This window comes from Amphibalanus amphitrite, unplaced genomic scaffold, assembly GCF_019059575.1.
Source record: "Amphibalanus amphitrite isolate SeventyFive unplaced genomic scaffold, NRLGWU_Aamphi_draft 002029F_arrow, whole genome shotgun sequence".
In the NCBI taxonomy this organism is placed as follows: Eukaryota; Metazoa; Arthropoda; class Thecostraca; order Balanomorpha; family Balanidae; genus Amphibalanus; species Amphibalanus amphitrite.
This window is the reverse complement of record NW_024883522.1, coordinates 12,732-29,067: the sequence shown is the minus strand read 5'-3', so window position 1 is coordinate 29,067 and position 16,336 is coordinate 12,732. Positions and strand designations below refer to the sequence as shown.

General features: G+C 55.6%; 1 protein-coding gene across 1 annotated transcript in view; it reads left to right on the top strand.

Moving 5' to 3' along the window:
* LOC122376141 overlaps positions 1-10,981 on the top strand; it is a 31,364-nt gene extending 20,383 nt beyond the window's left edge. The window contains exons 5-12 of the mRNA XM_043355850.1: positions 157-371; positions 4,512-4,638; positions 5,032-5,309; positions 6,286-6,502; positions 6,898-7,011; positions 7,482-7,639; positions 7,802-8,127; positions 8,471-10,981. Of these exons, the coding sequence (XP_043211785.1) occupies positions 157-371; positions 4,512-4,638; positions 5,032-5,309; positions 6,286-6,502; positions 6,898-7,011; positions 7,482-7,639; positions 7,802-8,127; positions 8,471-10,458 (3,423 nt within the window). The 3' untranslated portion in view covers positions 10,459-10,981. The remainder of the gene's footprint in view (positions 1-156; positions 372-4,511; positions 4,639-5,031; positions 5,310-6,285; positions 6,503-6,897; positions 7,012-7,481; positions 7,640-7,801; positions 8,128-8,470) is intronic.
* The last annotated feature ends 5,355 nt before the right edge of the window (positions 10,982-16,336 follow it).

Below are 16,336 nucleotides of genomic sequence, written 5' to 3'. Positions count from 1 at the left end.
GCGCGCTGTTTGCCGCTCCGCGCTGTCCGCCGTGTCGACCCGGCCGTGCCGAGGCCGCGGAGTCGGACTCCCGCCGCTGCAGAAATGTGTTGTTTACCCCCGGCCGGGCCGGTGAGGTGTCGGCGTCACTCACACACGCGCTCCTCTCCCCGACAGGGCCTCCAGTCGCAGGAGCGACACCTGTTCCTCTTCACCGACATGCTGCTGGTGGCCAAGGCGCGCTCCGGCGGCAACTTCAAGCTGAAGGAGAAGGTGCGCCTGTCGGAGATGTGGCTGGCCGGCTGTCTGGACGAGGTCACTGAGGTCACCAAGGACCCGGCCACCTCGTTCGTCATGGGATGGCCCACCACCAATGTGGTGGCCACGTTCAGGTGAGTTGGGCTCGTAGATTCATGGTGTTGCATGGGCCGTCATAAATGTGTACGTTTGTTGGGTGTCATTCAAAACGTTTCTATTTGCATAAACATGTCCAAATATTCGTTATTAACTCTCTGTCTTTCCTCTCTCCTCCATTTACCTATGTATTATCCAAATATTCTTTCTCTCCTGTGATCTCGTGGATGAAGCCGAACCGTGATATAGCGGAGTTGCTCCGGCCATCGGGCGGCCCACTGAAGCCGTCCCAGCCCCCCCATCCCCCCAGCCGCTCGATGTCACGCTCGTTTCCAAATTGTCGGCTATGATGGGATGGAAAGCGTGTCGCTCGCTGTGGGACAGTTCCCATGGACCCAGACGCGGTGCCCCAGGCGAGATGTGGCCGCTGATGACGGTGGAAACTGGCGGAGTCAGTGCCTCGATTGTCTGGAACCGACGGAGTCAGTGCCTCGGACAGCGGGAACGGTTCCCTGTGTCCGCTCGGCACTGTCTCGCTGTCCGCTGTGTGTATCCCACTCGAAGGCCTTTATTCCCCGTTTGCCATCCTGTATACGCCCTTCTCGCTGTTCCGCTCGCCGTCCCATTCCGACCCCTATCACCGTCCAATTGTCACCTCTCCCTGTCGCCGGGTTGGCATGCTGTCTGTCGGCACGCGCTGTCCAGTTGTACGGGGACCTTCGTGACTGAGTGGCGACACTCGTTGCAGTCTCCTTTGTCCTCCTGTGATCGGTCCCGTGCCGCGGTGTCACCGAGCCCGTGCCCAGGTAAACACGAGACGGCGGCTTTCCTGCCGTTGGAGAGTGGCGGACGTGACGACGTGGGTTCGGGGTCGACCTGCAGTAGAGAGAGGGGCGGCTGCAGTTCTCTGAAGGGCGGGGCGGGCGGTGTGAGAGAGGTCTGGGGTGCAGACTGCGGGCCGCCACCGCAGCTGCGCGGTCCGCCCCCGCCCCCGCCCCCCGCCAGCTGTTGCAGCGCTGCAGGAGAGCGGAGGGAGGGTGAGAGGGTCGGCCGTCGCCGTCCCCGGTCTCGGTTAGAGGGAAGAGTGGAGAAGTTCGATTTATGATCGGATCCCTCCGCCGCGCCGGCGAATAACATCCAAACGTGTAATCATCGACCGTTTCAAGTACGCGCGCACCACACGCGGGCGGCCGGCAACGGCAGTTGACGGCGCACACGTAGCTGAGACCGACTCGTAAATAAAATTCCCAGATTGTATGGCCTGGAAAATGGTAAGCTAGCCACACGCACTTGGTCCGCCGTGTCGAGCTGGCGATGTTTAACAGGTAATGCCGGCCAGCGTGATTTATCGCTGGATATGATAGGCCCGGGATGCGCCGCGCACTAGAGTCGGTATTATGTGAACCCACCCATCGGAAAAGCGCCGCCGGCCGGCCGGCTGAACCTAGGTCAGGCGGCACAATGCGTCGTTCGTCAGCGCCGATAGCCGATCCAGTCTCCCGTTACAAGAGTTACGCGGCGATTCTCTGAGGTCCCGCCCGTGTTGTCGCCGGTGTCTGGGACACACGGTTTGCCCCGTTCAGCCTGGCTTCCGGCGTGCTAGGAGTGGGGGTGGCGGTTCGCACGGCGGTCTCGCCGCCGCCGCCGCAGGTCACGTAGGGTTCCCCGGGTCACACAGGTCACAGACGGGTCACGGCGCTGCGGTGACGCAACCGCGGCACCCACTCGTTGACACGGCCGCCCTCCGCCGCCGCCGCCGCCGCCGCCGCCGCCGCCTGCAGTCTGACAAACAAATCACAGAGCGATGAGAGACGCGAGTCGCTCTGTACTCGCAGGCGTCTGCGTCTACAGGGCGCGACTGGAGAAACTCAACGAAAAAAAAAGCTACAGCCCCTTTTCAGTTTGGCCCAAAGCATCGCGCAGTGGGGGTGCTTTGGAATTCGAAAGGCGGAAGCTGGCGTTTTGCGGATGTCTGGCGATGGCGTGTTCTGCTGAGGACACTTGTCCTCCGCCCGCCGTCCCTTCGAGGGCCCGGAGGACCGGGAGGAATGCGGGCGGTGTCGCAGCTGCAGCGGCGGTATCTGGCTGTCGACGGCCGCCATCCGGAGAGAACCATTATCAGTCCTCTGTGGGCCGGATCGCTCGGCGATGTGGAGGCCGTTTATTAGTCTATTTTCTGGCCCCCTGCGGTCGGCGCGTTTGAGGACACTCGGAGCCGGTCGCGCGTCCGTCGCCAGCCCGAGTATAATTTGGTCGGCCGGGCCAACCTGTAATTCGGACAGCTGGCTAGCCGGAGGGGGCCGCCGGCCGAGAAATGAACGCCGGTTTGGGGACCGGGGGCGGGCCAGGTTGGCCAATAAGTGTCCGGCCGACGGCGATGTCTCGACTGTGAGATAGCTCGGCGGGGACGGTGCGGCGGAACCCTTCGGGCGGCGGCCGGCCGGAGAGTGGAGAGGGCCTCTCGAGCTGGCTGGAGTGCCTGGTGAAACGTCCCGTCCACCTGCCGACGAGAGCGGACCACCGCGGCACGCTCTCCCGCTCCCACGGACCGCGGTACCAGTGAGGGGCGGGCCCGACCGACAAGCCGACGAGCAGGTCCCCACCGCCGCCGCCGACTCGGGAGAGCGCGGGCCGCTGCCGTCCGCTCGCCGCCAACGGCGGTCCCACGCGCTCACCGCCGGCACTCTCAGACAGTTGCGTCACAGCTCTGTTGCAGCGGCTGTCTTGCATCACGCAGATACGAGCTCATGGCCAATTATCGGCTATGAATTATAGTCGCGTTTCCTGACGGCCTGTCTGGCGGCCGCCGGGGCGGGACTTTCTCTGCCGAGCTCTGCTGGCGACCGTAGCTTTCAGCCGAGAGGCCCCCTGCACCTGCTGTGACCCTACATCCGACCTGCTCTACCGCTCTCATCTTCCCGATTTAAACTCTCCCGTCTCCACGACGGCAGAGCATAGCCCTCACGACGGCGCAGCCTCGAAAATTATCAGCCTGCGTATCGTTAGGCGAAATAAACCTTGGGCTTAATTGGAAGGGCGAGATAATAGTTCCATTGAAATATCAGCGCCGGATGGGTTATTTATGCGCGTTTGTTTGGCAATTACCGGTCGGTTGTGCGGCCTGCGTGCGGGTTGAGCCGAGGCCGACCGACCCGCAGTGGGGGGGCATCTTCGGACCGGGCGCCGCTAATTGACGGAGCCGCGATGGGAAGGGTTTCGGCGTGAGGGAGCCCTCCACGAGCTCCGTGTCCCGTCGTTCAACGCTCACGGTGAACTTCGGGTAAGAGACATAGCGAAGGAGCCACAGCGAAGGTGGCGGGGAAAGGGCGATGGCGATGGCGATGGCAGAGGCGATGACGGCGATGTTTGTACAGAGTTGCTGCCGTGACGCGCGCGCCACCGTCGCCCCGGGCAGTGCCGGCGGCGCGGTCTGCTCTGATAGATGGAGTCGCGTCGGCGCCGGTCCTGTGTTGACCGGACCCGTCGGACCCACCGACCGGCACCCCTTCATTACGTCCACCCGACGGACCGGACCGGACCGGACCGGGGCGAGGGACCCGCCTCGCAGGGCGACCGCCAACGGTCGGCCGGCCTGGTATCACCGACCTGAAGGCGACCCGGTATCACTGAACGCTGGGGCGGCGACCGGCGTCACTTGACATAAAGCTGGCAGGAATTGCAGAACAGGACATTCCTTGCAGTACAGAGATCACTCACAGCGGGTCGCCGGCCAACCGACCCGGCTCTGCCCCTGTCTGGCTCTGTCCGCTCCCGCCGACCGTTGGCTGTTCAAACCGTCCGGCTCTCTGAGGACCAGCGTGACGAAATTCGGGCATTGGGTGGCGAAGAATGGCCCGGCTCGTCCCATACAGGAGCGAGAATCGAGACATGTGTGGGCGAAGGACGGTAGCGGGCAGCCTTATCCGAGCTCATGTCTCCCTTTGTGGTCGGTGTGTGACGCAACAGCTGGCCGATTCAGATTCTATTCACACACCCGCGTGATCAGACGTCGTTCATTCCTTCTTTCATGTTACTCATGTTTGCCTTTATCCACGTTTCCCCTGTGCTATTGCTTCTCTCGTTAGTGAAATATCTCAACAGTGTCTTCTTCTCCCGTCCCCCCATCCCGTCATTACTCGCAGCAGTCGGACCTAACCTCCCCGCCTTTCTGTTTTCAGCTGTCCGTCGACTCGTGACCTCTGGTACAACAAACTGCACCAGATGATCACTGACGAGCGTCAGCACGAGGCAAAGGCCACCACCATCCAGGTGGTCTACTATGACCAGGTCAACAACATCGACTTTGTGAGTGATGGCTGTGCTAAGCCTGGAGGTCGGGAGTGGGTGTGGACGGGAGGGTGTGGGCGTGTAGGGAGGTGAATGGGTGTGACCGCTACGGGGTGCCCGGTTTTTGCTCATGCTCATTTGCAATGAATGGCGAATCAGCTGAACAAACGTTAGATGGTCATTGATAATCTGATAAATTCATCGTGCAGACCCTATCTGCCTGGACATCTTAATTAAGTTGAACGAACTTTGCTGCACGAAACCCCGACTGGCATTGACACGGATCGCACGATCTTTCAGAATCAATGGGTCGGCCGTTCACGTTTGATATCGTGTCATATTTCATCGCCACCGCGGCTACCTTGCTCCCGATACCCCCTCCCTCCGCTGACCGCCCCCTCCTGTCGGCAGTGTAAAACTCTGAGCGTGGGCTCGTCGCTACCGGCGCGCGACTGTGTGCGGTACGCGCTCACCAACCTGGAGATGTCGGGCGCCAGTCCGGCCGACTACCGACTCTGGGTTCGAACGGGAATGGAGGACTCGCCGTACCCGCTCATCGGCCACGAGCTGCCGTTCGCCATCAAGATGAACTTTGTCAGGGAGTTTGTGTCGGAGGACGGCGCCGAAATGGATCACTGCAATAACATCTACAATACGGACCCCAGCCTCAAGTGCCAGTTCATTCTCAGGTGAGATGACTACGATATTTCATTGATCTGTGTGCTAGAATGAGTGGGATAGGACAAACGGGGCAGGACGGGGCGGGCGAGCTGGAAGGGAAGGCACACGACGAGACACGAGACTTACCTGCGGACACGTGTCGTGCCAATCCCGACGCGTGCTGGCGCGATCTGGCGCGATAGCGGCGCGTGTGAGCGCGATTGTGGCGCGTCACGTTTGTCGCCACCGGCGCCGGTGTCACACGGCGCCGTGACGCGGTCCGAGAGGCGCGTCACGTAGCGTCACGGACCGGCCCGATTCGACCGTAACGGGGACGCAACACTTCATGTGTTGTGGTGGGCGGGACGCTGTACCAACCGCTCATGTTCAGGGCATTAAACCGTTAGTGGGGCGAGAATGTGTTCACAGTATGAGTACAAAGTGGTGTCGGCTATAAAAGTGTTCTTCATCATAGCCTCATAATGCTGTTAAATGTGAGGTTTCTGCAACGCTCGCCGTTGAATGTAACAAAATTACGCTATCATCGTCACCGTTTTAGCAACTATAGTTCGTTTTTCTTAAGTTTGCCCCTCACTGTAAACGTCTTTTTGAACACAGCACGAGAATTGCTAGCTGAATTACTGAGAAAACTGGTTGGCGCACATTGTATTGTAGATATGAATAATATTTTCAAAATAAGCTTTGAACACCGACGATTTAACGTTATGTTAAGCGCCGTGCAATTTATTTATTAGTTCAGACATAATTCCTGAGAAGTCGTCTATCCCTGTGGGGCTGTACGTATTGGCAAATACGAGCTACGAGTCTGTGAAATAGTAAATAAATTTGATCAAATTGATCGTCTGTCAAATCTGGTCAAATCAATGTGCGCCAACCAGTTTTCTAAGTAATTCAGCTAGCAATTCTCGTGCTGTGTTCAAAAAGACTTTTACAGTGAGGGGCAAACTTAAGAAAAACGAACTATAGTTATCTATCCCTTCTCAGACACGCCAGGAAGAACTGCCTGACGCCCTCTCCGGACGCGGCTAAGAAGAAGAAGGCGCTAAAGAAGTCACCGATCCGGATCCATAAGGTGTTCAGGCGGACCAACAGCAAGTCGGACAGCATCGACAGCGCAGTCAGCGCGTGCAGCACTGGTCTGCTGTTTGGTCAGCCGCTGAGTCGACTCTGCGAGAACGAGACGCTCCCCAAACCCATCATGGTGAGTGCTGAAAGACCGACCGTCAGGTGCTAGTAGCTTCGTGGGTGCGGTCAGAGTAGGGACGGAGTAATACGGGGATATTGTGGGGGTTTTGATGAGATACTGAGGGAAGTACAAGCTGCGGAGCGCGGAAGTAGGAAGTGGAGGGTCACCGACCACCTGTTCCGTGGCTGTAGTGCTCTTGTAAAGGCTACTGGCAGTGACCTCTGGGACATGGACGTAAACGTGCACTTGGGAAGTTAGAGCTTTTGTATTCTGTGCTAGACATGTTAACACCCAGTAAAAATGATTGAAATGTCGAGGGTGAAACTTATTGACTATTGGAGCGAAGCTGCTATGTGTGCTTACTGTCATTGGAACGTGACCTTAACGGCGAATTTTTTTTTTTCCCACAGGACATTCTTGTCCAGCTGTTCATGAAGGGGCCCTTCACCGTGGGCATTTTTCGCAAGTCTGCTAATGCCCGCGTGGTGAAGGAGATGAGAGAAAAGCTCGACAGTGAAATAGAGGTAAGCTCGAGCTAAATCGCCAGTTACATTCCCCGTTTGTGTCTCGTGGCAGTGTTAGGACTCACGGGACTGTGTGCTGCTGTTGTAAGATCACGAATCCGTGCTGATTTTTGCGTGTGGGGACGGCGGGGCGCCCTGCAGTCTGTGTTGAGGCCCCACTCGGCCGTTGACACCCGAGAGAGCCCAGTCTCTCTGTGCGGGCATTGTTCTTCCCGAGAGAAAGCTTCCTGGCATTGTCCGGCCCCGCCCCGCTCCGAGCAGCGCGCACACATCTTGTAAGCCGACTGTGACATTTCGATTGACCGTGTGCGCTGGGGGCCGCGGAATTTCTCATGGTCATGAACACGGCACAACCTCGTCATGACGCTGCGTCACGCGCGGTGTGTTAGCTGTCATTGCAGCAAGGACTAGCGCTGCTGTCCCCGGCCCCCTTCCCCGCTCGGCCCTGACGCCGACTGTATCTGCCGCAGGTGAATATGGAGTCTGTGAACATCTACGTGCTGGCTGCTCTGCTGAAGGAGTTTGTCCGATCGCTCCCGGATGCCCTGCTCGGTTCGGATCTTTACGACGAGTGGAGGACCGTGCCTGAGATCGAGAACGAACAGGAGAAAATCAACCGAGTCCGAGCGTAAGTAAAGACAGACAATTACCTATAGTGCATACTTTATACGGTTCGCTATGATTGGCAGTGTGCGCCTACTTTTACAAATCGTGGTTTGGCGAAGGATGTGAATGTCTTGTCGCATCAGCCAGGCTCCTGCTGTATCTGACGACCGTTTTTCTCCGCCAGGCTGTGTGGCCGACTGCCGGCGTGTCACGTCACCCTCCTCTGCCACCTGCTCTGCGTGCTTCACTACATCGCCCGGCGCAGCCACCACAACCTCATGTCGGCGGCCAATGTGGCTGTCTGCGTGGGGCCCTCGCTGCTGGCGCCGTCCAACCCGGCTCAGGTGCTCACTTCCGATAACGCCAAACTTCTGCCGAGCGTGGTCGAGTTTCTGATCGAGCACTGCGCGCAAATCTTTGGTGCCGACGTGCTCAACTTGTTTGGACCGCCGCCGGAGCGAGAGATGCGCACGGACAGCGGAGCAGAGGAGTCCGACAGCCTCCACAGCTGTGAGTATAGCGCGGTGATAGAGCGGGAAGCAGGAGGGTGATGGGGCTGTGTTAGATAATCGGGTCTCTAAATGCATAAGCGAAGTACTTTGTCTCCCAATTGAGTAGAAATCTCATGGATACAAGAATAGTAAATGAATGATAGTGAAAGGAACAAGAGGCAAGGATAGAAAAGGTAAAACAAGGATAGATGTTTCACTGCGTCCTCTTGTCGCATTATTTTGTTGGCAAATCTCAAGAATCAGAAGTATTAGCTATCATTTACCCTCTGTCTCAGCAGCTGAGCTGTTTACAGCAATGGCTTGATATTTTAACTGACCATATCGTGTTTGTTCTCCCACAGCTGGTGGTGTGAGGAGGGACGACTCTTCCATCGACAGCCTGGAGCGCGAGCTGTTGGGCGAGAACGAGCCCCTCCCGCGCAAGGACAAGATGTCGGTGACGAACCTGAGCCGCGACTCGGGTCTGACGCTCTCCGACACCCAGCTTTACGCCCCGGATGATGAGGAGGCCGGTAGCACCTCGTCAGGCCACAGCGGCCAGAAGAGCGTCACCAGCGTGTACTCGAGCGGCCGGGGCTCGGACGCCGGCTACCGCCACTACCCGGCGCCGGCCAACCCCAGCGCCATCTACGCGGCCGTGTGTCGCCGCCAGCTGGCACCGTCCCAGTCGAGCCCGGCGGCCGGCTATGGGCGGCCGCACAGCCCCCCAGAGGGCGTATATGCGCGCCCGCCGGCCCGGCACACCAACACGAACTTCAAGCGGCAGGACTGGACGCGCCAGCACCACCCGCTGCGCCGCGCTGGCCGCCAGCTCGGTGAGGGACGCGCGCCGATGCGCCGCAGTGCCTCCGAGGAGTCGCTGCTCAACAACTACAGCAATTACGGGCGTGCCTCTCCGGCGGCGCGGAGGGTCAGTCCGCCGCCGACGCCGGCGCGAGCCAGCCTCTCCCCGCCGATGGTGCGCTCGAAGTCGGCGCACCACATCGTGGAGCGGCGCGACGCGGGCCCGCCGGCCTCGACGGCGCGCGACCCGCCTACCCCATCCGACTGGCAGCGCTCGCGCTCGACGCCGCACATTGACGAGGTGGACCGGTCGTACGACTCGTCGACTCTCTCCGACGATGACTCGACGCCGCACGTGTCTCGCTCCAACTCTCGGAGCAAGGACTGCGCGCTGGCTAACGACCTCTGGGAGCGGACGTACGGAACTCTGGATAATCGTTCCGACAGTGGTTCGCACGCATCTCGCCACAGCAGCTTCAAGTCATCGCGCACGGGCAGCTTCAGCACGGTACGTAGCACCGGGACGGTACGCTCGCTGGAGACGGGCACGCCACCCAGCTACGAGCTAGCTGTCAGTCGTCGCCAGTGGTATCAGAAGCCGGGCAGCGGCTCGGCAGCCAGCACACCGCCGCGACCGGCCGGCCACGCGGTACCCGAACAGCTGATCCGCGAGCAGACCATCCTCTCCAGCCGCGCCAAGCAGCTGTACGAGGAGAGTCTGAGGATCTACGCGCAGCAGACGGCGGGGCCGGACATGGTGCACGCCTCTCCCGTGTGCGCTGTTCCCGGTGATGAGGCGCCGCCGCCCCCGCTGCCGCCCAAGACCGAAGCGCCGCCTCTGCCGCCCAAACAGAAGACCCCGCTGAAGCGGCTCAACGGTTCGGGCTCCTCGGGCAGTCGGCTAAAGCAGCTGCCGCCGGTGCATGTCAACATCGGCGCCGACACTCCGGCGCGGCGGGGAGGCGAGCAGCCGCCGGCGCTGCCTCCCAAGGAGCGCACCGTCATCCAGATTGGTGCCGAGACGCCGACGCCGGCGCGGCCGCAGCGGCCCAAACGCAAGGTCTCCAAGCGCGAGGTTGAGACCCAGACCGAGTCGGAGCTGTCTGTGGACGAGCCCTGGATGCCGCCTCACGTCACCCTCGTCGAAATCGACGCGCCCGTCTCGACCGTGCCGACGTCGGTGGGACCGAGCGAGCGGCGGGGCCGTAACCGGCGCCGCGACCGGCTGGCGGTGCGCTCCCGGTCCCAGGGCGACCTCGACCAGGAGCCGGAGCCGGAGACGGAGCTGGAGTGGGCGGGCGATGAGCCGGCCGAGCTGCGCTCCGAAATCAACTGGTCCGTGTCGCGGCTGCGGGCCATGTTCAGTGACGCCGGTGGTGGCGGCGGCGGCGGCGGCCCGCCACCGCCGTACCGGCACCCGCCGCTGCACCGCGCCGCCGCCGGCGACGTATACGCTGCGCTGCCGGCGCCGCGGCCCGCCGCCACCGGTCACAGACGCTCTGACTCGACGTGCAGCTCCAACTATGGCGAGGAGTCGTATGTGTGACGCCCGCCGCGGCCGGCCCCTCGGAGGCAGAGAATCTAAGTCAGCGGCATCCCGCGCCGCGCCAGTGTCCGCGCCCATTCCTGTGCTACCTCAGAGAGCGGCCCGTCCGGCCGCATTGTGTACATAGCTGTCAGTGGGTTTGTGAAGCATGTGTGCAGGTGCGTGTGTGTTTGTGTGTGTATCAATACTCTGCCCATTTCCATATGTGGTGCTCAAAGCGCGGTGCGGCGCATGGAAGATGATCCCGCCGATAGCGCACGAGATCGACAGTATTTTGTAGCGGCACAGCTGAAACTACGAGCTGTGCCGACATTGCGCCTACACCGAGCAAGAGAGCAATATATCTAGACCGTGAGGCGTGACGGATGATATGCGACAAACGCATCATGTAGTGTAAGTCTGTCTTTTGCGCAGACGAGCTGAATTCTATTTCTTGACGTGTTAATGTTATTGTAGAATAATGTGTTTCCATGTGTATGTACTGTGTAATGTCACAAGGTTAAAATACAGAATGACCATGATGTTACTTCTTTGGATTGGATGAAGTCTAGTTTGAAATAAGGAAGGTAGAAATAGCTTGGTTCAGGTTACCGGGAACGATTTTCAAGTGGGGTGGGGTTGGGGTATGGGCGAACATCAAGTATCCGACATCATGCACATCAAACGATACATTGGTAGTATTTCACGTGCAGGGTGATGCACCACACAGCCACGCAAAGGCGTAGGAACGTTTTCGAAAGTGGGGGGCCAGGCTCCCAGAGGTCTAAAGCCTAACCTACCCGCAAAATCCAATTTCTCCTCGGATTTCAGCCACTTTGTTTTCGCAAACATGCTAGAGGTAAAAAAAATCTAGACAAAAAAATGGTTAAAATTTCAGGGAAACTCCCTTCCAGAAACTCAGATGGACGCGTTCCCCTGTCCTCCGCAGCCGTTGGCACCCATGCAAATTCCAGAGGTATCCAGCAACTTTTTTATTACGAGCGAGCGTGAAACGTGCAAAGCGAGTCTTTTCAATATACCTATAAAAATCAGCATGAACGGCCCAGCTAGGCTCAGACATACTTGTAACGTTTTTAAGAGGTCTTTATATCAGCGACCACTGCAACTGGGCTGATTGACTTATCAGAGGCCGGTGTGGGTTCTTTAGAGGCTGGTTTGGGTCCTCAGAGGCCAGTATAACCCTCGCCAGACCTATAGGTTTTCTACAAACTGGCCAGGGGGGGGGGGCGGGTACGACACCCCTCGCCGTTTCGCCCCTGGTGGAGCTAGCGCGTCGCGGAAAAAAACGAGCGTGTGCGCCGTTAGGAGACACAGAGATTGATACCCGATTTTGAAGTCCTAGGAAGTCTTTGAAGTCCGATTTGAAAAAATGTCATACTTAAGCCAGTCTGCCTCGTCACCCCTCACTACAAACACTTAAACTATCCTTTCATAACATTCGTATAAATATTAGGGTTGTATGGTATAACATTAACAGCTCAATTTTTAGCTAAAAACCCTTAAAACATCATTTTTGCTATATAACTTTAACAATAGGCATACAATTTTTGTTAGCGTTAACTTTTACGCTAGCGTTACCTCAGCTGCCACGCTGAAAGGACAAACACTTAACCCGCGCACCGACGGGGGGGGCGGATATCCGCCCCCCCCCCCTGAGGTTTTTCGCGGATAGCGGGAAAACCGCGGCGCGTAGCGCCGCGAAATTTGGTATGACTATTCTCTCATCAATTTTACACATGGTGTGCAAGTTTGAACCTCCTAACTTTTAAGGTCAGGTCACCAGGTCACTTTGAATGACCCAACCTCAAGTCACTTTTTTGCAACTTTGTCACCGTGCCAGAGCTACAGTAGATGTCGGAGGCCTTTGAAAGTCGCAGGATGTTATTAGGTCATTAGTAGCTACAATTTGTATATCTCGGAATTTTGATGTCGGTGACCTAAGGTCAGGTCAATTTCGCGACCTCCCCATTATAAGTCAATGGGGGAAAAATCAACTCCCAGTTTTTACCACTAAAACGGGTCGGAATGGCCCCATATACCATACATGACTTCACATACGATCAACCTTCACTACCTTGAGGTCTGTTTTGCTGTTGGGCAGCTGTAAGGTCATGTGACGTCATCAAAGGTCACCAAAGGTTTTTTGCCAATAACTCCTTACAGGAACAAGATACAGCCGCGCGGATGGTCTCATTGTGTTCAGCTCGTCAAGACGCATCGAATGATATACATGATGACCTCGAGGTCACGTGACCTGAGGTCAACCTTTGACCTTGACCTTTCGAGGTCATCATATATATCATTCGATGCGGATTGACGAGAGGATCACGATGATGCCCTTAGTTTGTTCCTATCTTGACTACTTCGAAAGTTATTCGAGAAAAACCCTCTCCATATCTAGCGCCGCCATTTTGACTTTTTCGACCCCTGTGACGTCATCTTTGACCTGACCTGAAAATGACCTTAGTAAAAATTGTAGACCTTGTCCGTGCGTATCCGATGCCGTTTACCGCTTGTCGCTATCTTGCTTCGTTCTCGAGATCTCAGGGGGGTCGGTCATCCGCCCCCCCCCCCCCGTCGGTACTAAGTTGGCGCAGACCCCCGTCGGTGCGCGGGTTAAGCATTGTATTGTAAATAATTTAGCCGGGAACGGGGTGGCCGGCCGCTTCCCCCGCGCCCGGGGATACCCCGGCTTCCCCTACCTGTAACGCACGAGTGAGGAATGAGCGTGCCCGCAGACGAATCGGTAGGCCGACTCGGCGCATTGCTCATTGTGCAGCGGGTTCGATTCAATCATTCAGATTCGAGCCATCAGACCGGAACATTGCTTTTAAAAAGGTCATGCATAAAATGGGTTTACTGCCGGATGTACGCCGTTACGAGCCGGATCTGTCAACATTACCAGTCATTCGCCGTTTGTTACTGTATATTTATTTAAATGTAATTTCCTTCACACAGAAACAAAGGCATGAGAAAGCTGCAAATACGACCAGAGTTTTTATTTGTTAGTTTTTATTTGAGTACGGTGAACGGTCACAGGTGCGCATAATTGTCCTGCAATTAATTTCAAATGGCGTCAGTCACCATCTGACTTGTTTTCTGTGCGGTGAATTTTCCTGCAGAGTGCAGTGCGTCTAAGGAATGTCCCTGCAGCACGAAATACGTCGTCTTGGCTCCTGGTAACTCTATTGCAGGTGCGACCAACAGTGTCTTTCATGAAGAGCGGAAGCACGATGCCGTTATCCCTGTTGCGAACCGTTCTGCTTCTGGCACGGAAAGTCTCCGATGGTTTAGGTACCTATTATGTGTAGCTGGGAACATCCCACCCTTAACCCTCACCGGTAGGGGAGACGGTGGGGTAATTTGGCCGGTGGTGTAAATTGGCCGCCCCCACCTGTACGAAAGCTGATAAAAGTGAATGAAATAACTTAGGTCTCTATTCATTTGTCATCGGCAGAATTAACTCGAGAACAAATATCAAAACTTTCCCCCTCTTAGTTTTATTCAAAATTAATAAAAGGTGAATTACGTTAGAAAATGGTAACTTTTACTTCCGTTTAAAAATTTGTATAACATGTAGTATTTGGGCTGTAAACGAATTAAAACATTATAGCGCCATTTTTGAGGGTGTTCAGCGGCTCCAAGAGCAATTTCATCTAGTTCTGTACAGCCATGACGACTTTATAGACAAAAAATTTCAGAATGGCAATGTGGGGTTATTTGGCCGGGACTAGCGGGGTAACTTGGCCGGTGCGCTCAGAGTCACTATGCTGGGACGGCCGAGTTGTCATGGTCAATTATACCATAAAGGACATAATTCATGACCAACTTTGACTACCTTGATGCCATATTTCCTATTGGACAGCTGTAAGAGCATGTGACGTCATCAAAGGTTACCTAACGCTTTTTTGCTAATAAATACTTACAGAAAAACGATACAGCCGCGCAAATGGTCTCATTGTGTTCAGTTCGTCAAGGTGCATCGAATGATATACATGATGACCTTGAACTCACGTAACCTTGAGGTCAAGCGACCTGAGGTAACGAGACCTGAAGCCAACCTTGACCTTGACCTTGACCTTGACCTCTCGAGGTCAACACATACATGTTTCGATGCGGAATGACGAGAGAATTACGATGGTGTTTTTAGTTTTGGCCTAACTTGATTACTTCAAAAGTTATTCGTAAAAAAAAAACTGTCATCGCATCTAGAGCCGCTATTTTGACTATTTTGGACCCCTGTGACGGGTGAGTCAACCTCCAAAATGCTTCAAATGCATCGTAGGACACGCGTCATCGCTGAATGTGAAGCTGACTCGCCTATAACAAAAATAATGGCCTCAAACTAACACCGGCCAAATTGCCCCACACCCCCGGCCAAATAACCCTGCTAGTGGGGCAATTTGGCCGCTTTGCAGACCTTTGTAATCCGCCACAATTTAAATATAAGTAGTTACTCAATCATTTCAAGTTTACTGTCCAAGAAAGTAAAATGTATGCCACACCTGTCCGCGTTGAGAAAATGCAGAAATGTGTTGTCGATTTTTAGTTACATCGTTTTCTAAAAAAAGCGGCCAAATTACCCCACTCTCCCCTATACCTAGATAAGGCCCCCCCCCCGGTTTTCCCGAATAACTCGCGTCGCGTAAAAAGTGGCCGATCGCAACGAAACTTTCAGTGCCCTCTCGAGTTAACCCGCGCCCCGTAAGGCTATCGGCGGATTCGGCTACCCGTAGGAAGGGGGGTCGCCCCCCCCCCCCCTAAGAACGTTATCGGCCGATTTTCAAAATTCAAATAGTGCTTGATAGCCCCACCAGGGAACTACCTTGTGACCTAATTTTATTCACCTCGGTCCAACCAATGACGTCACAGGTCAGGTCAAAGGTCGCATTTTCACCGTTTACAGGCATTCCAAGAAATGTGTCGTGAACTCGAGTAAAAGGCATCTTATTGAAAATCATCGATTTAAGATTGCTCGTCAAACACATATTTTGCTAGCTGAGGTCACTGATCCCAGGTCAGGTTACCGATGTCAGGTAACTGAAGGTCACAATATGCAAGTGTCGTGTGATACGTGTTTTATGGTCCATTTTACATGACACATGCGATTATGTGGGTTAGGCAGACTTTGGGACCAGCTAGGGTTTCGTTCTGGTCAAGGTCAGGTCAAGGTCAGGTCAACTTAGGTCAAATTTATAAGTTGATATTTTTGCATAAAATGGGTATTGGTTCGATGCACCTTGTCATGGAGAGTCTAATGGTCGTCTTTGTTTTGCGCTACGTGCATGGGTGGAGAATGTTTGAAAAAGTTACCCCGGCCGGCGACCGAAAGTCAGAAAGACGATGATGCACTAATATTTGTCAACGGTTATCAACAAACCCCTATTCTGTGGCATGGAACAATGGATGTCTGCCGTTACGAGTTATCCAATGTTTTATTTGCAGTGATTTAGGTCGAATTTTTGAATGGATCGATTGACAGAGCCGGGGGCCCACGCTAAGCAGAGCTTGTTGCGTAGGTAGACCCCGAACCCTACCGTCCGATCGCGCAATACCGGGTAACGGGATAATTTAGATGCTAAAGTTTAACGTGCCCTTCAAAGCCGGACACGGCCTGTCCCACTCAACTGACTTCAACTGGCTGCGGCTGCTCCCACCAACCGCAGACCATCACCGTCAGGAGTCTCAAATATCGAGCGCCGGAGCGACTCGAACCCGGGCTCTCGGGAGTCCGTTGCCTCTACCAACTGAGCTACGGGACAGGCTTATGTTATGAACTTTGAGAAAAGTCGTTGGAGAACGCTAAAATCAGAGAAATTTGGCTTTTATTATCTATGGTGATTTTATGATTGAGCTTGCCTAAAACTTGACCAGATTT